Genomic DNA, 27483 nt, shown 5'->3' with positions numbered 1-27483 from the left:
TTCCTATACTTTCTAATATCATGCCCCCTTCCATAGACTCGAAGGCACCAGGTATAACTACTGATCTTGGTATCTTCTCCATTGGATCCTTCCTTGAGAATTGTAACCTACCTGGATTGTCGTCGTCGTCATCGCTGCTAGTGGAGTCATACTTGCGGTCCACAAGCCAGTCTTTAGGAAAACAAAGATCCACAGGACCGTTATTAAGGATTGGGCCACTCCCATCCCTCCCTTCTTCCTTGAGACCTTGCTGGCTACCATAGGAAAACCCAGCTCTCTACCCTGGGTTCTAAGACCTTCCTGGGTCCCTCTGGAGCCTGAGGCCTTAGCAAGAATTTGCAAAGTGCTTGCAAGTGAGGGAGAGGAGGGGAAGGTATCAGCTCTCAACTTCTCACTCCCTTATTTAGCTGGAAAATAGAGCACTGACCTCCAATCTTGTCACCCTGAAATTATGACTCTTTGGGCATGCTCTGTCTTAGATGAGTTCAAAGCACAGACCTAGTGCTAGACTCTGGGCTGCTGCCTTGGGGAGCATTTTGTGAGGATGAACATGTTCCCTTCTGCATCATCCCTACCACAGCTGCCAGCGCAAATGGGCGTTGGGCTTTAGCAAAACTGCAAAAACTAGAATCTGCTCTAGATGCCCTGGCTGTGTGAACTAAAATGACAAATGTTGACAAATTCGTAGGAGAACTTTAGAGACTCTGCCAGGCAGAAGGGGCTTGAAGAAAACGTGTGGATTAGGAGTCAAAGCACCTAAAATCTCAAGTTCTTTGGTCTGTATTCATTAAATGTCCAGTTCCGAAGATTTTCTTTCACCTTCTCGAAACTTCCCTGTCTCATATGTTAATGAAGGGACATGTATGTCTGCCTTTCTTTCATCCTGACCATTCAAAATGCTATGAGGTATAAGTAAAGCCTTACAAAGAGGAGAGATTTATGATTAAGCCAAGACATATTATTACATCCCAGAAAGAAGGGTCCTGTACCACATTTCAGTCCCTGTAGAGCTTCGTGAAAATTGTCTTTGATGTTGATGGATTATTCTTGCGTTATTGCGGTATACTTGACATATTGTAAGCCACACTAATTTAGGACATAATTTGATAATATTTGAAGAGATATTGATGGGATTTTTTACAAAGAAAGTTGACACTAGTCATTGTGCTGTTTGGTGTGTGAAAAATCCAGAAAACACATTAAAGACTCACATTTGTACGCATGCCCATTGAGAATCAAAACGTGTATCCTGAGAATCACATCACAAACATACACATGTAAACACACACCACTTTCATGCAGACAAACACATGCCAACTAATCAGTACTCGACTTCTTAAGAAAGACAACCCTAGTTCTTACCTGGAATGTCCATTTCATTCACCACACCCAAATCCTCATTCCCTCAAGGAGGTTGTCATCAGGAACCTCTTTAAACTCAATTGACAAGGAAGGCTCATGTTTTTTAATATCTGGACTTTTTCTCAGCAAGTGTATGACTTCAGAATACTTACCATTGTTGCTTGCTCTTGGGATTGGCTGCAATTTTACAGAGAAGATAATGCCGTAAGAATCAGAACTTAATCTATAGTGATACAAGAGGCTTGTGTCCTCTTGGAGACTTCAGAATACAAGAGGGAAAGAATGAAGTTAAGGAAAACCAAAAGCAGGTGTAAAGCATGAACAGTCCTGGGTGATGCATCTCTCAAGTACATTTTGATTACTAAGTACAAAATTCTTAATTCCAGGTGAAAAAATTTCTGCTAAAGAATGTCCTCCTGCCATATAGTTTATAACCTGATGCTGTCATTTATGATTGCCCCCTTTAAACTGGGATTAGCTCCTAAAAGATGCCCACTGAACACTGACCCACCAAGCATTTGAACCTCTCATCTATATTGTACGTGGTCAAATTTTCATAACTGAATTGGATGAGAAATGAAAGAAACCAAGAATGCAATGGTTCTATCTCAGATAAAGAAAGTTGGCCTTACCTTGGTGTAAGTAAATGGAGTGTGCTCTATGGCCTTGGCACTTTGAAGTTCCTCCAGCAGGCCCTCAGGGGGAGCTAGGAAGACAGAGAGTTAGCATCAGTACATTGGGGTAGTTGCTCTGGGTTCAGTCAAGAAGCATTGCTTGACTTGGACGAGGGATTAGAATAACAAGGAGGCAGGTATTCAGCAAGACTAAGTGAGCTGCTAAGGAGTGGAAGGAGGGCAACAGGGAGGAGCAGTAACACAAAGGGACGCAGTCCTTGGCACTGTGGCTAAAGACGTCCCAAAGCACCATAAAAGGAACCTGCAAAGGTACTAAAAAAGAGGATGTTGTTCAATGACAGTTTCTTACCACTCCTCCTGCCCATTTTGAAGCCCACTGTTATTGTTGAACTTTGAACATTTAAATACACGTAAAGTGTGCAACTATCATGGGATATGAACAAAAACCCAATCCACCTAAGGGGAACACAACTGCTAAAAGTACTGTACAATGTGGCCATTTTTCTTCCTCTAAAACAGAAGGACCCCTCTATTTCTTATGCCCACATGGAAGGTAAAATCAGGATGCTTTCCACAGTAAAGAAAGCATGAAACTCCTAGTTTAAATCATCTAGATGTTTTTAAAAAAGAAGTAAAGTGATGCCAAAATACATACCATTTTCACTTACTCCTGAAGCCACCTACAATTAGAGAAATGAAAACACTCTGAGGACTGGAGCAGGCTGTATAGTGTTTGCACAGTTGGGTTACTCTGTTGCTGCCTTTAGAAAACTAGATGGGAAACGGGTTGAGATGAAGGCCCAAAAAGTAATTGTAACAGACACTTGTGGAAAGGCACAGCATTTCCTGTTTTATGCATCTCTCCCATCTATTGAGGAGGAAACCTAGCCCTATAATGTAGAGGGGACTCCTTGAAGTCCCTCTTGAAGCAGAGATGTCAGTAAAGGGTTCCAAATGAACACTCTTCTGACTCAGGAAATTGCAGACATCATCTATAATTATTTGGTCTGATTTTCATATCTGAACTCAATTGGCAAATAAAAGAAAGGAAAAAAACAAAAAACAAAAAAACTTAAAATCAGCAATTTGACATCAGAGAAAGAATGGGTGACCATACCTTGGAATTTGATGGAACCTCCTCATCGTCCCTCTCACTGGGGGACTCATCCAGCAGGCCCTTAGGGGTTCCTGGGAGGACACAGAGTAAATGTCAATACATTGGGCAGTGTTCATGGGTTACTCAGGGACCTACCCTGACACTGCAATGGGCAAGAAAATAGGGACCTGAGGGGTAATAAGTCTGTAAAAATATATTGCTGGGCCATCCTCCTTGGTTGAAGAAGGATGGTAAAGGAGAAGAGGAACAGGGGAAAAAAATGAGAAATGAAGACTTTGTGTCTGTGTACCTAAAGGCATCCAAATTCAACATGATATATTCAATCTAAAAATAGTATTAAACAGATGGTATTACTTACAGAGCTCCATCACTTTTCCTTCCTGTTTTTTATAATAGTTGTGTTTTTATTATTTTCTTTAAGATTTACTTTTTATTTCTCTCCCCTTCCTCCCTACTGGTCCCCCCCCCCCCCAGTTGTCTGCTTTCTGTGTCCATTCGTTGTGTGTTCTTCTGTGTCCACTTATATTCTTGTCAGCAGCACTGGGAACCTGTGTCTCTTTTTGTTGTGTCATCTTGTTGCATCAGCTATCCATGTGTGTGGAGCCATTCCTGGGCAGGCTGCGCTTTTTTCATGCTGGGCGGCTTTCCTTATAGGGCACACTCCTTGTGTGTGGGGTTTCCCTGTGTGGGGGACAACCCTGCGTGGCACTGCTCTCCTTGTGCGCATCAGCACTGCGTGTGGGCCAGCTCATCGCACGGGTCAGGAGGCCCTGGGTGTGAACCCTGGAACTCCCATGTGGTAGGTGGACACTCTGTCCGTTGAGACAAAATCTGCTTCCCCCTTCCTGTTTTGAATCTAGACAAGTTGTCAATGCCCTTTTGAACTTTCCAAGGTCATTTCCATCTCCACTAATGCAAAGTGCTCCTACTACAATACTAATCTGTTGTATAGTGTTTTATTTATTCATTTATTGGTTGACTGGATTTAATTCTAGACAAGGTATTCTTTTGTATTGAGTCACTAGCACGTGTCATAAAGATAATTATAGGGTTTGTCATAATACTCATGGACTACCATTTACAAGTACCCAATGTTCACCATGTGATATTTTCCCTTCATCTTCCTTTTCATTACCATGTTTTTGTATTCATTGCGTGATGTGACTCTCCATGCTTATATGATCCATCCCACAGTGGGAGAGTTAGTTAGGATCGATTGAGGGTTGAGCATGAATCTCTATACTAGCTATAAGGGAAACTTGAAATACGAATGATGAACATGAACCTAATGGCTAAGAGGGAATTTGAGTTCTTACTCATTACTCTTCCTCAAATGAGTAGCTCACAGAATGATCTTTTTTTTTTTTTAATGGCTTATGGTGATAATGTTATTAAATAGATGAAAATATCTCTCCTTGTCTGTCTGCTTGGGCCATGTGCTGAGCTGTGAACCAGTACTGGCAGCGATTGGCAAGCTTGTCCTACTAAAACCTCATGAGTCTGAGAGTCTGTGAGTTTACCAGCAACATGTGGGGCTCTCTCTGTGTTTTCCACACTAATAACTGTGAATAAGTATCTTGTAAAATGCACCTGCTAACCTGTGTTATGTGACCCCTGTGAATATCTAACACGTGAGTGTCATGTTTAAGAAATGCCTAGGGCACATACATATATATAGGCAGTGGAAATTCCTTCATTGTCACTAGTGACCCATACCTGTGATTAGGTAATATTCAGTAGTTCAGAGTAGTAGTATAGGGGTTACATGCCTCAGTCCAAATCTTGTCTCTACAACGTAGGAATTTGAAATCTCGGGTCATTAATTTATGCCCCTCAGAACCTGGCTGTAAGGGATAGGGAGAGTTTACATAATTCCAGGAATGATTCTAGTGAGATGTTTGCAGGTTATTGTATGCAATATGTGCTGTGGTGATGTGATGGTGTTTTAGAAAAGTTTCAATGACAGTTGTCCTGTGTATGTTGGACGCTTCACTTAGGGAAACACACAGCAATGCCCCAACACACACCTTCTCAATCCCTCCAATAGGCTCACTCATACACACTCCATGACTGCCATAGACACAAATCCACACAAGTGAAGTGAATACATCTACTGGGAGAACAATAGAGCATGACCATATTCCTTATCAGGAGGAATTAATGTTTAATGTGTAACCATACCTCAGAAAATCCCACCAGTAACTGGAACCACCTTGGCTTTCCAGGCAAACCTAGGATCTAATTCAAAATTACCTCAATTCAGTAATTCTAGATACATACCAGCAGTTTGACTTTCTCCTGGGGCCACCTGCAATTAGAGAAAACCTTATGAGGATCAGACCATGTTTTGGCTGTTTGCAAAGGATTTTTGCTTGATTTGCAGCATTAGGAATTCAGGTGTGAAATAGAGGTCAAGCAAACCTGATGAGCAGGTGTAGCAGACACACCAAGAAAGGCATGAGCTTTTCCTGGACGCACATTTGTTAAATTCAATTTGTGTGGCGATTACAAATTCTTAATCCAAGGAGAACAAAATTGTAGCTGAGCAAAAGCCTACTTTGTCAACTTCTGCTCCCCTTTGTGGTTGATCTCTTCAATGTTGGATCAGTTAGAAGAGGCCCCACATGATGCTTCCCACCCCAAGGAAATGGAATATTTTCATCGAATATGTTCATGATCAGGTATCCTCATCTGAAATCAATTCCAATGGAAGAGACCAAAAAATCAACTTTAGATCAATGACTAGTAAGCTCACCTTGGCTTTAAATGGGACCTCTTCATCCTCTTGATCACTTGGAAGTACCCCCATCAGCTGTTCCTGGTCTTCTAGGGTGACACAGAGTAACTCATCACATTGGTGTGTTTCTCATAAATTTCAAAGTAAATTTATAGTCTTGGACAAGATTCTTAATTGTGTAGAGGAGGTAGTTTATCAAGCATGCTGAGAACTGCTGTGGGACCATCGTCCATCATGAAGGAAGGATGCAAAGAGAGCAGCCAGAAAGAAACAAAAATATATATCCCTAGCTCTGAAGCAAATATCAACCTAAATCTTCTGACCATACCCAGTGTACAAATGGCACTGAAAAACATGCTATGATTCAATGCCTGAGTCCCATCATCCCTCCTCTTTATAGTATATCTCAACTTAAGTGCCAGTATCTTCTGGACAACTCCAAATGAATTCAATCTCCATGCCACATATATAGACACTGCATTTACCATTTGTTCTACAGAAATTTGTCACTTGATTAGAAGCAAAGTTTTCTGGTGGTCTGGATTCCATTCCATGTAATGCATTCTATTGCATTTATTCACTAACCCATTGGGATAAAGATAACATATCACAGAAGATTGGGAGTACTAAAATCTTACCATTTAAATAGCAACACTTATTAATCACATGGTTTTACTTCCAGTCTTTCTTTTCCACACCAAGTGTGGGTAGCCATTGAAATATTGAATGATATTGAAATATCACTGGCCATCAAATATGGGATAGCCATTATGTAGGGACATATAGATTGAGTGTCAACACCCACAAATGCAACTCTTTAGGAATGTTTCCACAAGGGGTTTGGACACCAGGTTAAGAACCAAGATGTATCTGCATTCTTATTTTTCAAAGACCATCTTGTGGGACTCGTGATTTGAGTGCCTATCATGTCCTTTGGGATGATGCTGTCATATGTACTAAATTGTCCTCCCGATGCCTATCTGCTTTGGGTAAGCTCCTGAGCTGTGACCTCAATCCAGTTATCATGGATCATGCCATCCTATGTGATGCCTCATGACTCTCAGAATTTGGAGCTGCTCATTAGCATGTATGCTTACTGTGTCCTTTGAGCACTAATAACTGTATCAAAGTCTCTGGTGGTCAGCACAGGGAGTTGGCCTAGGTCATGTGAACACTGAGGCTACTTTATAATGATGGGCAGTTTTGGTCTCTTTGTGGGCTCATGTAATTCTGGGGTATGCATCTATACAGATGCTGTAACTCCCTTGTATGGTTTCTGGTAAGCATATGGCTGAGTGGCAAGGTCAGGTCTGTAACTCAAGGTATGATGACATGTGACTAGGTTCCCATTTAGGACCTTCCCTTTAGCAGTGCAAGAGCTTGGGATGTTCACCTTTGCCCTCAGTTTTCCATCTGTGTTGTGGTCGTAGAAAGCAAACCCCAGATCCAGCTTTGGTGAGTGTGGAACAAGTTCATGTACATAGAACATGCAGTGGTGATGGGGTATACTTGAGAAAACTGTCCCTGTTGTCCCTGGTAATTGTCCAGTCTAAATGGGATATAACATCTGGGAAACTGCTCATGGTTGCCCCCATATATGCACACACACAAAGCCAAAATTACACCACAGAAACTCACACTGCACTCCCCAAACCCCCATGCATGCAAAGCCTGCACAACCTAAAGAGATCACAGACAAAACCACAGACTGTAGTAACAAGGGCAGATTCCCTTCACAGAAACCATTTCCTCATCACCATGATGCTTTGTCCAGGATGTCCCCAGCTGAAAGTTTTCTGGAAGTTCCTTATTTCACCTCTATTTTACCCTCAGATGTGGGATTAGCACAGAATACCTACCGTTTTCACTTTCTCTGGAGTTCCCCTGCAATTGCAAAAAAGAAAACACTATGAGGATCCTAGGATGTTGAGTAGCATCTTCTCAGGTATTGGTGATTTTATGAAAACTGATGGGAAGCATTTGTAAAGTCAAAGGCCCCATAAATAAACATGGAAAATACATTAGGAATGGCTCAATTGTTGCCTGATGGATATGACTTTCCAGACCACTGTGATGGGAGTTACAAAAGTTTGAATCCAAGCAGAATACTGGTGCCGAGGCAAAAGCCCACTACCATATGCTGTAGAACCTGGTGCTTCAATTTCTAATGCCTTCTTTATCAGGGCACTTTTGGTAAGAGAAGCCTTCCAAATATCCTTTCCCCTGACCAGTGGGTGATATCTATAATTCACACCATCATATATTATGATATTTACTCAATTGAAAAGGACAAATAGGAGAAAGGAGTATTTCTATCTTAGACCAAAACAGATGACCTTACCTCAACATTAGGTGGAACCACTTCATCCTCCCTGTCACGAAGAGGGTCCTCCACCAGGTCTTCCAGGGGAGCTAGGGGGACACAGAGTAACAGTCAGTACAGTGGGGTGTGGCTGATATTATTCAGGGATCTTTGCTTGACCCAGACAGGGGCTTACAAAGCGCAGGTCCGGGTGGTCAGGAAACATGGACTGTGGAGTTACCCAGACACACTTCATGGAAGAAGGAGACCAAAGAGAGGAAGCATGGGCATCAGAAATAGGATTCTTGGTTTTGTAGCTAAAGAGAGTCTAAATCAATGTGAAATAGCTCACGAACAAGTGGTACTAAAATGTACAATATGATACAGTGATATGGTTCCAACTCTTATGCGACCCATTCTGAAATCCAGCAAAATTGCCAGAATCTCATTGACATCATGAGATACTGCTTCACACTCACAGATCTTTGCTGACTTTGAGTTTCTCATTTGTTCTACAGGATTTTAAAAATTTTTCAACAAGTTAACATCTACATAACATGTAATTTGCCAGTTTACCCATTTTTATCTATACAATTAATTTACTATCATCAATTAATTACATGTCCAATGTTGTGTTACCCTCCCATCAAACATTCAATTCCAAATTTTCTCATTACCTGAAACAGAAACTCTATAGCCATTAACCAATGAGACTAATCTATCTCCCTAGCCCTGGTAATAAAGTCTAATCTCCTTTTCTTTCTCTGAATTTTCTTTTTCTTATATTTCAAAGAAGTACATCGAAACAGTATCTTTCTTTCATATCTTCCTTATTTCCTCAGTATACTGTTTTTAAGTATCATGCATATAGTAGGGTGCATCAGAACTTCTTTACTTTGTGTGGCCCATCCCATTCATGGATATGCTTTTTTTTTTTTTTTACTGATTCCCATATTGATAGACACTTGGGTGGTTTGAAACTTTTGGCCATTCTGAATGATGCGGCAACAAACACTGAGTTTTCAAATACCTATTTGTGTCCCTCTTTTAAGTTAAATTCTTTTCATATATAGACCTAGTTGTTAGATTGCTGGTCCCATGGTAATCCCGTGTTTATCTCAATGAGGGATTGCCAAACTATTTCCCAGTGTGGCTGATCCATTTTACATTCCTTCCACCAATGTATGGGCCTTCCAGTTGATTCACAGCCTCCCTTGTATTTGTTATTTTTCATTTTATTTCCTCTTAAAAACATTAGCTACCCTACTGGTTATAAGGGGCACCTCATTGTGGTTTTGATTGGCATTTCGTTGAGGATTAATTATATTGAGTATCATTTCTTGTGCTTATTATCAGTTTGCGTATATTCTTTCAAGATACATCTACTCAAGACTCAGCTAGTTTCCAACCCAGGAGTCCACACTCCAAGTTTACCTGCTTTGCTTAACAACAGCTACATTATTCATGTATCATCTCCCTTTTGAATGAATCTGACAAAGATGGCAAAGATCCTATTGTTGACAGCCTAAGTGTAATGACTGTTCTTCTGAATGAATGAGTTTCCTGTTAACAGAGACCCAGTCAAGTGAGATGAATGGCAATTACAAATGATAGTGGTCTTATTTATTGTGAAGTCCTTTGTCCCAAAATGCATAAAAACATCACTTTGGATTATGTTTTACCTTAATTATAAGTGTCTCAATTGATATATTTGCCAAGGCATGGAATGAACCATAACTTAACTTTGAATAGAGTTCTGAGTGAAGAATTAGGAGACCTTTATAGTGACCCCAATGTTGGCAGCACCTAAATGGGAATATATTTCTTTGCTGTGCTGTATGTGTGTTTGTGTGGAGTGGAGTGGAGAAAGGCGGGATGGAGAAAGGATTGGGAGAGGAGTGTTTAGGAGAGGTATAATAAGACACTGACCAATATTTTACCAGGAAGTGCTCCTGTGCAGTGCCTACACGATGACTGAAACAGTGATTAAGGCATCTAGGAAATGGGTAATTTTCAAATGACACTTGAAGAAAATGACAAAATAATTTTATGTGTAAGACACTAAGTGTTTATCATAAAGTTCCAATTCTTTGAGTAATTCTCAAAGAAAGAAAAATGAAAAGATATCAGAAAAAAATGTAAATACCAAAGCATTTGCAACAAAGTTTTCAGGAACTCAAAAGGGGAAAAGAAATAAAATTAAACCTCCCCAGAAACATGAAACATTTCCCTAGCCAGAGAGCACATTGATGTAGAAGAAGGCATGTAATACCATTCCCAAGCTCCCTTATCCAATCAGCCAGTGTCCCTGTAAAATGAGAAGGGACACAGAAAGAAACAGTAAAGGGAGAAGGCTATATGAATGTGGAGGCAGAGGCTGGACTCATGCAGCTACATGCCATGGATCACCAAAGTTGCCACCCTCCACCAAAAGAGAGGGAAAGCCAAAGGAGAACTCTTCCCCTAGGGCCTCCAGAGGGAGCATGGTGCTGTGACACATTGATTCCAGACTTCTGCGCTCCAGAGCTGTAGAAGAACACATTTCTAGGTCTTATTCTTTCTGTTTGCTATTATGTGGCCAAGATTTTGGTACTTTGTATGGCAGCCCTGGAAAATGAATATAGTACCCTTCATGATATGGAAGGCTCCATACAAATGACCACCACTGCTGATTCACAGCCAGTTTCTTTCAACTAATAATTGACACATGCAAGGACATGAGTGTTCTGCACATCTCAGGACGATCTCAAGGACTGCCATAGAAAACAATGCTTCAAGCAGGGGTGCTGCTGTGGGCTCTAGAGACATCTGGACACTTGAGGCCTTTCAGCCAAACTCAGGAAATTGGCACCACATGGGTGGGCCTTATCTTAGAATATATGATAGCCAGTCTCCCTGGTGTATCAGAGTTAGGCTCATTTCCTACACACGGTTTTTCTGCCCATGTATTTGAACCTATACTTATCACTATATCCATTTTTAGATGTATGTCCCAGAGACTTAAATCTGCAGTGTGTTCATATGCCAGTGGAGCCCTGAATCTCAGCAGAGTTGCAGCCAACACCTACTCTCCAGTTCCTCAGATTCACCCAGGCTAAGTAACAAAAGAAGGATGATGGACAACGCCCATCCCAAAAGACAGAGAGTATCTAGCACTGCAAGCAACAGTGTTTCCTCCATCTGCCCCATAGGACCTAAAACCCATCTTAATCAGAAGTAGTGTGGGCATAAGCATTCCAAAATCCTCCAGATTGAGGAATGAACACCCATAACAGGAAAATGTAAATATGGACCAAAGTAGACTGATTATTACTCTAGGACTAGAAGTCCTTTCCACATTGATGGAAAGACAGTGATCACCGCAGTTTCTGTGGGGAAGCACAGGGAAGAATAGGTGTAACATGGGGCATTTTTGGCATATTGGAATTGTTCCACATGGCATTGCAATGACAGATACAGGCCAGTATACATTTTGTCAAAACCTGTAAAATTGTGCAGGGCATAGTGTAAACTGTAATGCCAACTATAGACCGTGGTTAGTAACAATGCTTCCATATTTGTTCATCAATTGTCAAAATATATCACAATAATGAAATATGTTGTTAAATGTGTAAAATGTGAGCAGATGAGGTGGGGTATATGGGAATCCCTATATTTACAAATAACTTTCATGTGATCTAAAACTTCTTTAAAAATGAAGAACATGTGAGTACTGTAGGTAAAGCCCTTAGAAAGGTTGTGGTACAGTGTCACTTTCACATGAATGTTCAATTAGTAAATCTGAAAGGATGTGCAAAAATTTAACAGTTGGTACTTAACGACAGAACCTAGAGGAGTACAGAAAATGGAGGGAAAGTCAATCAAATTTCAATATACAGTTTTTCATATACTTTTATTTGTCTACAAGTACATTATTTTTTGTTATCTCTTTTTTATTCATTTTTAAAAATATATTACATTAAAAAAATATGAAGTCCCATTCAACCCCACTGCCCCCACCCCCCACTCCCCCCACAGCAACACTCTCTCCCATCATCATGACACATCCATTGCATTTGGCAAGTACATCTCTGGGCATCGCTGCATCTCATGGTCAACGGTCCACATCACAGCCCATACTCTTCCACGTTCCATCCAGTGGGCCCTGGGGGGATCTACAATGTCCCGTAATTGTCCGTGAAGCACCACCCAGGACAACTCCAAGTCCCGAAAACGCCTCCACATCTCATCTCTTCCTCCCATTCCCCATACCCAGCAGCCACCATGGCCACTTTTCCCACACCAATGCCACATTTTCTCTGTGGACATTGGATTGGTTGTGTCCATTGCACTTCTATGTCAAGAGGGGGCTTAGATTCCACATGGATACTGGATGTCCTCCTGCTTTCAGTTGTAGGCACTCTAGGCTCCATGGTGTGGTGGTTGACATTCTTCAACTCCATGTTAGCTGAGTGGGGTAAGTCCCATAAATCAGAGTGTAGGAGTTGAAGTCTGTTGAGGTTCAGGGCGTGGCTATCATATTGTCAGTCCAGAGATTCAAATCCCCTAGATATATATATCTTAAACCCCAGCACCAACTACAATTCCAGTAAAGTAGCATGAAAGTCTTGTGAAATTGTTGTTACCTTATGCAAAAAACCTACTCTCTGAAATTCTTGAATACAACAATGATTTCCCTTTTTTTTGGGTACATATTTGGAAATCCAGGGAGGGCAGAGTGCTGAGTTCTGTTTGTTATCTTTGATGTCTGAGGCCTCAATGGGAAGTCTCACTGGCTGCACACAACTCGGAAACATGTGGGTAAACTTCACCCATGTCTGTGTTCAGAAGCAATACTTTGATGTGAAGCCTCTGTGAGACCTCTCCATGTATCTATTAAGGCAACACCCCACTTCCCAATACCAAATCTAGTTAGTTTCCTAGTGTTTCCATAATAAATTGCCACAAATTGGGTGGGTTGAGAACAGAAACTTATTCCCTCACAGATCTAGGGACAAAAACTCCAAAATTATCGTGTCCGTAGCACCACTCTCTGTCTCTCTGAGGAGCCTAGCCAGGAATCATTCCTTGACTCTTCTGGCTTCAGGTGGCTCCAGGTGCCCTGGCTTATGGCAGCACAACTCCAGTCTCTTCTTCCATCTTCACATGGCCTCCTTCTCCCAGTGTTGGTCCATCTTCACACAGCTTTCTCCTGTCTCTTACCTTCTTATAAGTGCTCTAGTCATAGAATATTAACACCCACCCTTAATTCAATAGACCTCATCTTAATCACATCTGCAAATACATTATTTCCAAATGAGTCCACCACACACAGTTACCAAGGATTTCTGAATGTAATCTGTGGGACACAATAAAACACCTGAATTTTTGTCACGGGAGTTACATGACAATATGCCTTTGTCAAAATGCACGGAGGGGTAGACAGGAAGCATGATTCTCCAAAACAATGTACTGGTGCTGTCCCTTTAATTGTACACACATCCATAATAATGAGAGTGGTCAACAGGGGAAACAGTGCTGGGTCTGCTCTGGAAGGATGGCAGGGAAACATGTAGGAACTTTATGTACTCTCTGCACAATTTTTATGTGAATCTAAAATTCCTCTAACTATTTATATCATTTTTATAACAACCTCACAGCACTTTTTTGAAGTCAACTCTTTCAGCTAAAGTTCATAAATAGATTAATGACCAAACATTACCTTGAAATGCTGTTTACCAGTAAACACAAACCGGCTTTTGTCAGTGCATCTTTCATTATGTGGTTGTGGTGCTATCTACTAACACGATTAATAAAGTTGTCAAACATGAATTTTAAAAAAGATGGTGTCTTAGCCTTTGTATAGGTTTTCCCTCAGTAGGGGACACTATAATAAGCCACAGGCAACATTACTGAGGCAATACAATAATTGCAATTCCACTGTACCTTCCAAAGAAGAAGAGTTGCTTGGGGACATTTGACGGCCCTTCCTCTTCCTTGGCCACATGGTGATTTTGCGGCGTCTGACAGACTGGGAATGGCGGGCAGTAGACTTTTTGGATTGAGTAGCACATTTTCTTTTTTTATACTTGAGACATGAACCTGGGAAATGCATGCACAATAGAAATATCAGTTGACATGTTATTGACAGTTGAGCATAGGAAATCTTTAATGAGTGATTTAGAGTTCAAACTATCATCCTCTCATTAAGGAGCTTCCCAGAAGACCCCATTGGGTCTAATTTTGGTTCCAAAAGATGTTGTAGTTTTGTGATGTTCACTTTAGACACTCAATAGACAGATGTGGGATGCCTTTATGTAGATGGGACAGCATAGGAAAGCAGCAAAGCACAGTGGCCAAAGTATGTGTGCTAGTATCAACTGGGTTCAAATACCATTTAGAGGCCACCCAAGCCAGGTTATAGCTTGTAAATTTTCTGGGTTCAGTTTTCAGCACTGTCATTTGAAAACTTTAATAAGATCTACTTAATCGTGCATATTATGAAACTGAAAGAATGAGTAATTGCAAGCAAAGCCTTAAGAAAAGTGCCCAATATGTCATAAAAGACTTAGAAGAGCTCAATTGTTAAAAGTTGGGAGGAATAAGCAAGTATTCTACTAGTGCTTTCCTCCAGAGAGGGTGGCTTGTCCTGAGCCTTGATGGCTCAGGACAGGGGAGGCGTGACACTGACTTTCAGCCCTACATGGGTGTGATGCTTTAGAGCTCCTGGAGAATATGTGCACTGTCCTGTCAACCCCAAAATGAGTCCTTTGTGTTCACAACATTGCTGAGTGAAGGATTTGGGTCAGGAAATGTAAGCACTACCCCAACTTGGCAAATTCCAGGGGTTCCAAGTTCCCCTCCAGGAGCCGTGGACAAAGGCCAGCCAAGTACTTGATTCCAGGGAAGAGAATGGCTCAAATCCTCACCCTACTGTCTGCCTAAAAGTTAATTCTCTGATGCAGAATATGACTCAGGTTCCCCCAAATGGAGTTCCTCTGAAGGACCAGGGAATCTTGTGGACATCCTGCCCCAAACTATTCACACTGTCAGCTGCCTTGTGCAAGACTTCCTGGGGGTCAGCTAACCACTCCTGATGACCAGTCATCAGCTTGGCTACCATGGTGGCTCAGAACCCAGGATTTTCACAAATAACTGCCCAGGGCAGCTCTGCAAAGCACTAGCTCCCTTCAACCAGTGAAGCCTGAATAAGCAGTGAGGAAGGAGAGAGTCCCATCCCTAGACATAGCTTAGAATCCCCATCTAGGGATTTGCTCAGCAACCCGGGCCTGCATTCCTTTGGGTCCCACGCTCTGATCAATTAAGGGATTTCCCTTCTACTCCCTCTCCCAGGCTGCCCTCAGAAACCTGCATCCTCTTGCTATCGTCCCACAGAAATCCTGCCAGGAAATCCCAGGTACTTTCCTTTGCAATCTCTGGTCCAAAATGCAGACGTTTTCCACGCTTTCAGCACGTGTATTCAGAAGAATGTTCTCTGTAATTTCCCTTTCCCATCTTTGTCTTTCTGGAGTTTGGTATTGAGATTCTCTTGATTTGATGAAAGAGTGTCCCTCTATCTATTCTTTGCAAGTGTGTTCTGCTTTGGCATTATGTCTTTATGAATATTGTGTGGTAAACATAGGAAGCCACTGGGACCTGGAGATTACTTTGTGGGCACGCTTACTTTTTGTATTTCTTTTTTCTAAACATGAATGCTTATTGTAATGGTTGTGAAGTACACAAAAGCACTTCACAGGGCTTGGTGGTTCATATAAACACACGTGTTGTGAACACCCTGACCGACACTCAGAATGTGTCCAGCCCCTGGCAGCCTAATGTTTGCTACTTCCTGTCAGTAGCCCCCAGCAATTACCACTATTCTGACCACGATCACCGTCATTTAGAGTTTTCTCTTTTTCACACCCTATCAATGGAAGCACACAGTATAAACTCTTTTGAGTACGGCTGGATGTTATATCTGAATATTGTGGGAATTCCAAGCTGTTGCTGTGTGAATCAACATTTGCTATTTGGAATGCCAAGTAATTATATCACATTAGGACATAGCACAATAAGTGCATTCCTTCTACATTTTATACACTGTATTGTTTCCCTGAATGACTGCTCAGGATCAAACTGTTGCAAATGAGTCTGTGCAGGCCTTTGTGTGGACATCGCATTCATGCCTCATTCATGGCCCTTAGATTATACAGAACAAGGACAGGGCCTGCTGGGTCACAGGTGCACATGCCTCTAATCCATACCAGAACACTGTTTTCCAGGTGAATGTAACAGCGCCCTCCCCACAGCATCATGGGTGAGTTTCTCCATGTGTGCACCCATTCTTGGTGTTCATCTTTATACCCAGGTCATTCTGGCATATTTAAGAGGCACCGAGAGCATCCAGGATACAATTATCCCTTCTATACATCAATGCAATTGACATGTATTGTACAGGTGACACCTTCTGCAAAAGAACCTGTACTGTGGGTGATTTGACAGGAGACAAATATCAAAACTTTTTAGTTCTTTTTTTTTTTTTTTGCCTTTTAATATCTTGGAGAATGAGATATTCAAGTTAAAGTTTTCATTGCATTTGTTTCCCGGCAAAAATATGAAATGAAAACACCTATCTGTACTTTGAATATGTTTTTGTCATACAGGGTATAGTCTTATAAGTAACACTACAAACAAACCATGCAAAGATATCAATTCTGTGAGGTACTTCAAAATCTGGCAAACGTTTTCTGTGAAGATAGACAGTTCACTAATGCAAAAGGCTGTTAAAAGGAATCCTTCCATTTAAGTTAAGCATTTATTTATATAGTCATGCTTCATAACCACTGAAACACCTTAAAAGTCTTAAGTGAGTTGTTATGAGAAAAAACCCTAAAGAAAATCAATATTTGATATAAAACAGAAAGAAGAAAGTGGGTCATTAGTGACAACGCTGATTACAGGAGGGAATGAAAGAAGGAGGGAGGGAGAGAGGGACAAAGGAAGGAAGGGAGGGAGGAAGGAAGGGAGGAAAGAAGGGAGGGAGGAAGGGAGGGAGGGAGGAAGGAAGGAAATAATGGAAAGGTTCAGGAACAAATGAGAAGCAGATTCCTTGGATTTCCAGCTAAGGATTCCTAAAGTGTCTTACAAATGGTAAATCTACAAATGCACAAATAGTAATGTGTTCATTATGACACAACCTGCATCCCATAACACCATCTGTCTGTTTTGAAGCACAGCTTAACTACCTTTAAAACCATTTCACCTTCCGCAGGTCCATTTATGCTGCCTCTCCATTTGTTGTCCCTTTTATGGAAGTTTACAGTTTATTTAGGGTCTGGATTATTGAATTCTGGGCACAGTATTTTGTGTATCTATTCAGTAATCTGTTGATATATAGGAAATCCAATTTTGAAATTTAAAATGTTGAAATCCTAACATTTAAGATAACTACTCTTTTTGCTATTGTGTTTTCCTTCTCAACTTAAAAAAATTGTTTATATTTATAGAAGTTGTAGATTATGTAAATGTTACATAATAACAAATTCCTCTTTTATTCCATGTGTGTATTCATGAGTGAGCTGGTGCTTGATCTGTGATGGCACTAAGCAGCCCACACTGGAGAATTCATTAAGGAGATAGGCATGGGTTGAGCACAGAGGATCTCTAACCAGGCGCACGAGACAGTTCAATAAGGGTGACCTGGGCTAATAACTGAGGGAAATTTTGAGTTCTTACCTTCCGCTGTACATACAACTCATGGCTTGCAAGACTGGCACATTTCTTGGGCTACTGGCAATAATGTTAGCAAATACACTAAAAGAATCTCCCGATTTTAACCAGATACTGGCCAGGTAATGATGAGTGACCCAAATCTAAGAGATATTGTCTTTGTTTCCCTACATAGTGACTTTGAACTCTCAGATATGTGACTGGACAAATGCATGTGAAATTAGCAGTATGGTAATTTGAGAGGTAATCTGGGTTATGTGACACTGGCAAAATCTTATACTGATGAGCAGTGGTTGAAAACTTTCAAGTACATGCATAGATGCTAATGTTGTCCAAATTTCCCATGTACATTGTTTGATATCCCCATGTCTGAGCTCTAAATGCACGTTCAGTTTCAATATTGGAGCCTCATGCTTGGGTACAGAACTTGGCTCTAAGTCTTAGGCTCTAGTGAGATTGTTGACATGTGTCTCTGTGCCTCTGTATTCCAGCTGAGGTGTCAGTATTTTAAACACCTGCATGACATATGGCTGTGATGAGGATTTAATAAGTTACTGTATGTAAACTGTGCACTGGTCAGAAGGAATTATTTTCTTGGTAGAGTTGACAATGTTGATTTACCTGTGTAAACAGGAACACTGTCTAGTATGAATAAATACAAGCACACAGGCACACACACATTCAGATTCACAGTTACACAACACAGACTTACTCATTGCCATGCCTCAACTACAATCAATAGTAATCCACACTACCCAAGGGCAACCCAGCTGCTTCCAGAAACATGATCAAAGTTGAAGAAACATGATCAAGGTTCTTTCCCTTGAGATCAGTTTCTCTCACACCACCCCCAATTCTCACTCCCACAAGGAATTGGGAATTATCCCAATTATCCCCACCTAAGCCATCATGGAAAGCCAACCTATTCATCTAGATTTCTATTATTTTCTATCCTCAGCCATTCAGTGATTCCAGAATACACACCTTGTTCTCTTGTTCTTGAGGCTACCTGTAATGAAAGAAAAGAAAGCATGTGAGAATCAGATTAGGCTGGGTATTGTTTACACAGGTCTTTTGCTCTCTCAGTTGCTGTAGAAAACCAGATGGGAATCCACTGTTAAGTCAAAGAACAAAAAAGCAAAGTAGAGGACACCATTAGAAAAGGTGCAGACCCTCCCAGATTGTATTTCCTTCTATTCCTTTTTGGCACACAATTACAAAAGTATTAATATAAGGAGAAAAAAATGCCACTAACGCAGGGGGTCTTCTACATAGTGTCTCCCAACTGACACCACCAATGTTGAAGGCCCTCTGGCACCAGCTGTCTGTTGGAAAGAGAGTCTACCCATTCCTGCTTACCCCCAAGCAGACAGTACCTAAATTCTATACTCTACGTGATGAATTTTTCAAATCTGAATTTGATTGCAAAAGAAAGAAACCAAGAAACCAACACATTTATTTTAAATACAGAAAGCCAACCCTACCTTTGTGTTAGATGGGTTCTCCTCATCTGCCCTGGCATTAGGGAGTTCCTCTGATGGGTCGCCTGTGGGAGGCGGGAAGACACAGAGTAACTCTCAGTATATCAGGAATACATCTCATGAATTATTCTGGGAACACTGCTTGACTCGTGATGCTTCTCTTTATGGATGTTGGTTATACCAAACCTGAACTGGGCTGCTATTGGGCCACCGACTACATAAATATTATTTCTCTTCTCATCTATATACATTATCTTTTTTTCTCTGTGTGGGAAAGTGTCAAAGCACTTGCTTATCTATCAATGTCTATGAGTTCATTTTCCTATTTTTCTGCCTATTGCTGTGTGTTGAAAGATATGCTGCTCATTGGGTGGTAGAGAAAAAAATTACAGTATTTTCCCCATACTTACCATTAGGGAGGGCAGTGGGTAAGTGAAAGCATCAATAAATAAGTTTGTCAAATGAAAATTTTGGATAAACCCCAAGGATAAAAGGAAAGGTGCATATTGGTTCATAAACTGACATTTAGAAACTCAAGTTCTTGGAAAACTAGTTATATGAATGGAAGCAATGGATTCCCTAAACATACTGAGTTATGTATGCATTTCAGGATGCATAGAAATGGTAAAGCATGTTAAAAACCAACTTTAGTACACTTCGTCTTATGAAATGCCTCACTTCTGATGTCTAGCCATCCATTTTAACTCCAAATTCTGAAATGAATAATTTACTTGGCCCTTGCTGAGTGAAAAACAGCATCAAAACAGACATGGAGCTGAGGAGAAGATGGAAGGGTACAGAACATTAAAAGAAATGCTAAATTTTTCTAATGGGAGATTCATTTTAAGGCAACCAGCTTGATAGAAGGATCTAAAATATGAACAAAGTAGTAAGAGACAAAGTATAAAGCTCATCTGAAATGTTGTAGGATGAGTTGGAGAGGAGAAACTAGAAAAGAATGAGGAGAATATTTTGTTGAAAAATAACTAGCCAATTTGAGGGGTATTAACTAGATTAAGTAGGTCAGTATGTTCACACCTCTTGAGCAGCAATTGAGGTTTCCCATCTCGATGAGCCGTACGAACGAAGCTGGGAGCTTTTCCACCTGCCACCAACTTCAAATCTCTCTGGGCACAGAGTGACAGTTAGAACCGTGAGGCAGATGTGCATCATGAAGTAACCATGGCGACCAGTCATCACAGAATTTTCAGAGTGAATGCCTTCTCCATATTGCAAGGTCCAACTGCTGCTGTGTGGCCATTTTCCTTTGCCACCAGCAAGGACTGGGTGCTCCTATTTCTCCACATCCTCTCCAGTACTTGTTATTTTCCATTTCTTAATAAGAGCCATTCTAGCGGGTATGTTATGATATCTCATTTTGGTTTTGAATTGCATATCTATCATAGCAATGACAGGGAGCATCTTTTTTTGTGCTTTCTTGCCATTTTTTACCCTTTGGAGACATATCCAAGACTTTTGCCCATGTTTCAAAACATATTTTTAGTTTCATTTTTTTCACTGTTAGGAACATTAATTTTGATTCAGTCTACCATAAATAACTCAGGAGAGATTCCACTCAGTCTCAGATGCAATATTTTGTTTATTTTTCAAAGGTATATACATCACACAAAACGTTCCATTAAAAAATGAAGGAGATTCCCATATGCCCCACTCCCCACAACCCCCATTTTCCCACATCAACAACTTCTTTCATTAGTGGTGCACATTTATTGCATTTGATGAATACATTTTGGGGCATTGCTACACAGCATGGATTATAGTTTACATTGTAGTTTTCACTCTCTCCCAGTCCATTCAGTGGGTTATGGCAGGATATATAATGCCCTGCATCTGTGCCTGCAATATCATTCAGGTCAACTCCAATTCCCCAGAACGCCTCCATAATACGCCTCCTTTTCCCTCTCACTGCCTTCAGCAACTCCAGTGGCCACTGTCTCCACATCAGTGATATAATTTCTTCCATTGCTAGAGCCACAATAATTCCATAGTAGAATACCAGTAAGTCCACTCTAGGCCATAATTTCATTTCCCAATCCTGAGGACTCTGGCATGGCGATGCCCACTCCACCGTGCAATTGACAGCAGCTTTGTCCGTTTTTTAATTGGGTTGTCTTTCATTCTATATATGTTGACCTTCACGATTCTTTATATTTTCTAGATAGAAAACCCTTATTGGATATATGAATTCCCCATATATTCTTCCGTAGAATTAGACTGATTTTGCTTTCATTATAATGGTATTTTAGGCACAAAGGTTTATAATCTTGATTAGGTCTCACGTATCTATTTTTCTTTTGTTGCTTTTGCTTTGGGTGTAAAATCTAAGAGGACATTGCCCTGGAGAACTCCTTCCTCCCCATGCATTCCCAATCAATGATACCTCACTTCAGAGTTTCCAACAACTGAGGGAGTGCTGAGTTCCCATTCCGGGAAACTCTGCCCCACTCCCCACTGGAGCAGCAACAATACCCCAAGTACAAGGGCAAAGATCAGTGAAGAACGATGGTCCAGTGATGGGCCCTTGATACTGATGACTATGTTTATGGGCCTAAGTGCTTTAAATTACAAGTAGGCCGAAACTGTAGGGTGCCTATGAGCTACATCCCAAGAGCCTCCACATTGCTCAAATGTGGCCACTCTCTAAGCCAAACTCAGTATGTAAGTGCATTACCTTCCCCCCAGTGTGGGATATGACTCTGGGCTGAGGTATTACTACCAACACCTGCTGGTGATGCACCAAGAAAAAGACCTTGAATAAAATGGGTAAGTGGTAAAGACAAATGAGTTTATATGGCTAAGAGGCTTCAAAATGTGTTGGGAGGTCTTCAGAGGGGTTGCACTTATGCTCATCTCAACAAGATCTCAGAGACAGCCAAAGTAGGTACAACCCCAGGGAAGGGTCCTTCTGAGGGATACAGGCACACCCAGGTCCTATGATCATGACAGATGGCTCTGGATCATGACAGATGGCCTTGTCAGTGGAATCTGTGCTCCTGAGTGTGGAGTTGGATTCAGATGAGACCTCTCTATGCATGCTTCTTCTGTCACTTTTCCCTTACCTGTGATAGGTGCTGGGTTTGGTGTATGCTCAGGAGGCTTGAATCTCTGGACTGTCTATATGCCAGCTGGGTCCTGGGCCTCAGCAGAGTTGTAACACCTACTCTCCTGTTCATTGGACTGCCCATGTCAACTAACAGGGAGGTGAGGATAGTCAACCACTGCACCAGGGAACCAAGAGAGTCTACAAATGCAAGTGGGAAAATTCCATCCATCAGCCATGTGGGATGTAAGCCCCCTTTTGATTTAAAGTTGGAGTGGACATGGCCATCCCAGGGTCCTCAGGATGCAGGAATAAAATAGAATGGATTTACTGGTATTCTCCTATAGAATTGTCATGACTCTAGCATTGGAAGAATTAAATCATTTCATTGATGTGAAGACAGTGGCCATGGGAGTTGCCGAAGGCAGGGACGGGGGAAAAAGAGGTGTGATATTGGGGCATGTGCAGGACTTGGGAGTTCCCCTCAATGATATTGCGGGGACAGATGCAGGCATAATATAACCTGACATAACCCGCTGAATGGACTGGGAGTGAGTGCAAACTACAAAATAAACTATAATCCATGCAGTGTAGCAATGCTCCAGAATGTGCCCTTCAAGTGCAATGAATGTACCGCCCTAATGAAAGAAGTTGTCGATTGGAAGGAGTGGGGGTGTGTGTGGAATGCAGTATATGGGAACCTTTATGTTTTTTAATGCAAAAATTTGTGTGATCTATGTATCTTTAAAATAAGAATGATAATAATAAAATATTTTTAAAAAACAAAACTAAATATTGCCCAACACATGGTTCTGAAGATCTTCTTAAGTTTTCTTCTACAAGTTTTATGTTCCTAGTTCTTTTAAGTCTTTATACGTTTCAGTTAATTTTTGTATATGATATGAGATAGTTGTCCTCCATCATACTTTTACATATGGATGCCCAGTTCTGCCAGCATCAGTTATTGAAGAGACCATTATTTCCCCATTGAGGGTACCTGGCATCCTTGGGAAAAATCAATTGGCCATAAAAGAGAAGGTCAATTTCTGAACTCTCGCTTTGATTCCATTGATCTATATATTTATTCTTATGCCAGGACCATGTTTTTATGACCACTGCTGCTTTGTGATAAGTTTCAAGTCAAGAAAGGTGTATCCTCCAACTCTGTCTTTCATGATGGTTGTGACTTTTCAGGGTAGCATATCCTTCCAAATAAATTTGATGATTGTCTTCCATTTCTGCAAAGCTGTTTATTGCAATTTTCATTGGGATTGCATTGAATCTATCATTCGTTTTTGGTAGAGTTGATATCTTGGCAATATTTAGCCTTCCAGTCCGTGAGCATGCAATGTCTTTCCCTTTATTAGGTCTTTGATTTCTGTTTGCAGTTTTGTAGTTCCCATACATAAGTTCTTTACAACCTTGGCTATATTTATTCTGAGACATTTGTTTTAATTGTAATTGGAAATGGATATTTTTCTTCATTTGCTCCTTGAAACGCTCATTACAATCATTCATAACTATTACAAATTTGTGGGTGTTTATCTCCTAGGACATCACTTTGCTCAATTTCTTTCTTGCTCTAGTATTTTTGTTGTGGAGTTATGAGGCTTTCTATACATGGAATCTTGTGGTTTGCAAATAGTGAAAATGTTACTTCTTCCTTTCCAATATGGATGACTTTGATTTATTTTTCTTCTCTGCTTGCTCTAGCTAGAATGTCCAGTACAGTGCTGAAGAGCAGTGGTGACAGCGGGCATCCTTGTTTTGCTCCAGATCTCAGAAGGAAAGCTTTCGATCTTTCACCATTCAGTATGATGTTGGGAGTGGTTTGTTTCATATATGCCTGTATTAGTCAGCCAAAGGGGCGCTGATGCAAAGTACCAAAAATCTTTTGGCTTTTATAAAGAGTAATTATTTCTGGTAAAAACTTACACTTATAAGGCCATACAGATTCCAACTCATGGCTGCTTTCCAACCAAAGCCAATTGCCATGTGTTGAGACAAGATGGTGGGTGTTCTCTGCCCCCTTCTTTCTTCCTCTTAAGGCTGCCGGCCCAGTTTCTTCCAATCTCAGCTTTATGCTGGCATAGGGCTTGTCTCTCTGGGCAAACAATCAGGAAATGACTCATCTCTCCTCAGGGCTCCAGAACTGACAAAGTTCTCTCTTCCTTGTCTTCTTCTCTCTTCCTGTGTGTTGTCTTGAGTAAGAGTCCTTTTATATCAAGGGGGTGGGTACTCAAACATGAGTCACACCCTCCTGACTTGATTGAATCAAAGCCCACATTTCACAGGTAAATCTTAAAAGTATTTTTTTCATTTATTTTTAGAAGATACTTAAGATTACATAAAATGTTTCATAAAAAACTATAAGGGATTCCCATATGCCCGACTCCCCATCCCTCCCACTTTTCCTCTCATGAACAACTTCTTTCATTAGTGTGGCACATTCATTGCAATTGATGAACCCACTTTGGAGCATTGCCACTAAGCATGGATTATAGTTTACATTGTAGTTTACATTCTCTCCCACGCAATTCTGTAGGTTTTGGCAGGATATATAATGGTCTGTATCTGTCATTGCAGGGTCATTCAGGACAATTCCAAATCTTAACAGGTATTTTAGTTAAAGACCTCTGTGGTGAACCTAAGGCAATCAAAGTGGGTTACACTCAGAGGAACAGGCCCATTTACAAAATAATGTCTTTCGGGGTTTACAAACATAATGACACTTGGGAGGTCCATTGATTATTTCAAACTGCCACAGTGTTCATTCTCATGTAGAAGGCATTTCCTTTTATTCTTACTTTTCTAAGTGATTTTATGAGCAAAAGAAACAGGATTTTGTCTCATGCCTTTTGCACATAAATTGAGATGATCATTTTTGTTCCCTTCTTTTTGTCAATATGGTGTATTATATTAACAGATTTTCTTTTCTTGCATAATGGGGACAATCCCACTCCTTTTTATGACTAAATAATATTGCACTGTATGTCTGTATATGCGTGTGTGTGTGTATGTGTGTGTACCATGTTTTCCTTATCTATTCATTAGTTGATTGATAATTTGAGTTCCTTCCATCTTTTCACAGTTCTGAATAATGGCCTTATGAACACCGGTGTACAAATATCTTTTCATGACCCTGCTTTCACTTCTTTAGGGTATATATCTAGTGGTGGAATTGCCAGGTCATATGGTAGTTCTATACTTAGATCTCTCAGGAATCCCCAGTCTCTCTTCCATAGCCACTACACGATTTGACATTGCCACTGGCCTTGAAAGAGTGTTCCTATTTATCCTCATCCTCTCTACATGTTATTTTCTGTTTTTAATAGCAACCATTTTAGTGGATGTGAAAAGGTATCTCACTGTGGTTTCAATTTGCATTTTCCTAAAGGCAAATGGTGTTGACTGTCTTTTCAAATCATTCTCTGATTGGAGGTTTTTGATGTGGATTTCATCTCTTTACTTGTAACTGCTCTGTTGAGACTTTCTATCTTTTCTAGAGTCACTGTAGCTTGCTCATGTGTTTCTAGGAATGTATCTACTCCATCTAGGTTTCTAATTTGTTGGCATACAATTGTGTGCTCTTAAGATCTGTGACAGCTTGATGTTCTTTTGTGAATCTCAGAAGATCAAGTAATTAAACTAATACATGCCTGTGCGTGTGTGGTTCTTTGACTGGACTGTGTCTGTGAGGCATAACATAGATTGGGTCTCCACACTCTTGCTGGTTTCTCACATATTATACATAGAGAAGTTGACCATTTTTACCCTGCCATATAAGAAAGATCTCCAGATCTCTAGCTGCCATAGCTGAAGAAACGTGATACCCAAGAGGTTAAACCCATGGAGCAGACCAAAGCTGAAGAGACCAGTCCTGCCATATGCTTCATTGTCCACAGCTAGCTCAAGGGGAATGTAGCCTGGAGGAGAGGGCACACACAGGCTGTCACCTTGTCTTGCCATGTTGCAGGACTTCAGGTTCTGATAGCAGCCAACCTTTGATGAGAAAGCATCTCTGATCATGCCTCAATTTGGACATTTTTGCAGCCTCAGAACTGTCTTTACCCTAAGAAATCCCCTTTACAAAAACCCAATGCATTTTTGGTATATTGCATTAGCTATCTTTGTCAAAGAAGAACAAGATCTTTTTTATTCCTGTGGAATCAGTAGTAATATTTCCTACTCTTTTCTGAAATTATTTATTTACATCCTCTTCCTCTCTTTCTTTGTCTGCCTAGCAAACAGTTTGTCAATTTTATTGATATTTCCAAAGAACCAACTTCTGGTTTTCTTAATACTTCTCTATTGTTTTTGTTTTTTATTTTCTATTTATTTTATTAATCATGTAATGTTTGTAATTTCTTTCTGCTTGTTTTGGATTTAGTCTGCTGTTCTTTTGCTAGATCCTCCTGGTGTGCAGTTAGGTCTTTGATTTTTCCTCTTTCTTCTTTTGTAGTGTCATCATTGAGGGGAATAAATTGCCCTCTCAGTACTGCCTTCATTGCATCCCATAGTTTTGCTTGTAGTGTATTTGTTTTCATTCATCCCAAAATATTTCCTAATTGCTTTTCTGCATATTTTTTGACTTGTTGGTTTGCCATTTGAGCCGTGGCATATTCGGACCCTCCTTTTAAAAAACAAAGTTACTGGTGGTGAGAATCAAAGCCCCAGAAGATGTTCCTGAGCGATAAGAAGGGCCCGAATGCTGACCCAACCTCCTGATACTACCTTAGAAACCCTGACCTAAATAAGAGTGTTATTTCCCTTACATGAATTCCACTGATGGTCTAGATAAAGTCCAAACTTTTGGCTTTCTTCACTGTGTATCATCTGTATATCTCTTTCCTGCTGAGTCTTTCTGGATGTCAAGCGACTTCCTTGAATGACCATTGGCCTGCATGGCTCACAAGCTGTCTCTAAACCACAGCCATTCCAGACCAACTGTCATGAAAACACCTGGCTTTATATATAAAGTCTGCAAGCCCCCAATTTTCTTCCTGACTACCATCTGCACACCTTCCTGAAGAGTCTAGTCTGAGGGTGGGCGGTGAGTGCAGAAGCACTGAGAACATAT

At 40.7% G+C, this 27483-nt stretch overlaps 1 protein-coding gene and 1 long non-coding RNA gene across 2 annotated transcripts in view; one reads left to right on the top strand and one right to left on the bottom strand.

Annotated features, from left to right (window-relative positions):
* LOC131276193 (uncharacterized) overlaps positions 1–27483 on the top strand; it is a 73769-nt gene that overhangs the window by 35116 nt on the left and 11170 nt on the right. The gene's annotated exons all lie outside the window — the stretch shown is intronic.
* Positions 194–20455, bottom strand: LOC131276188 (uncharacterized). Its single transcript, XM_058288934.2, has 12 exons — positions 20381–20455; positions 19346–19407; positions 18846–18870; positions 14079–14234; positions 8193–8263; positions 7711–7735; positions 5870–5940; positions 5395–5422; positions 3115–3185; positions 2653–2677; positions 1995–2068; positions 194–1539 (listed from the first exon to the last, which is right to left on the bottom strand). The coding sequence occupies exons 1-12, from the start codon at positions 20406–20408 to the stop codon at positions 1381–1383; spliced, it is 795 nt and encodes a 264-aa protein (XP_058144917.1). The 5' UTR covers positions 20409–20455; the 3' UTR covers positions 194–1380.

Source organism: Dasypus novemcinctus, chromosome 26 (assembly GCF_030445035.2).
Source record: "Dasypus novemcinctus isolate mDasNov1 chromosome 26, mDasNov1.1.hap2, whole genome shotgun sequence".
Lineage (NCBI taxonomy): Eukaryota > Metazoa > Chordata > Mammalia > Cingulata > Dasypodidae > Dasypus > Dasypus novemcinctus.
This window is presented reverse-complemented; position numbering and strand designations above follow the sequence as displayed.

Bases quoted from the DNA above. Each gene is read 5' to 3' on its own strand.
- LOC131276188 (XM_058288934.2), bottom strand. From the start codon at position 20,408: ATGGGAAACCTCAATTGCTGCTCAAGAG. The intron at 18,871-19,345 runs GTAGGGTTGGCT...CTTTCATTACAG, and splicing joins AGAACCCATCTAACACAAAG to GTAGCCTCAAGAACAAGAGA. The intron at 5,423-5,869 runs GTGAGCTTACTA...CTCTAATTGCAG, and splicing joins AGGTCCCATTTAAAGCCAAG to GTGGCCCCAGGAGAAAGTCA.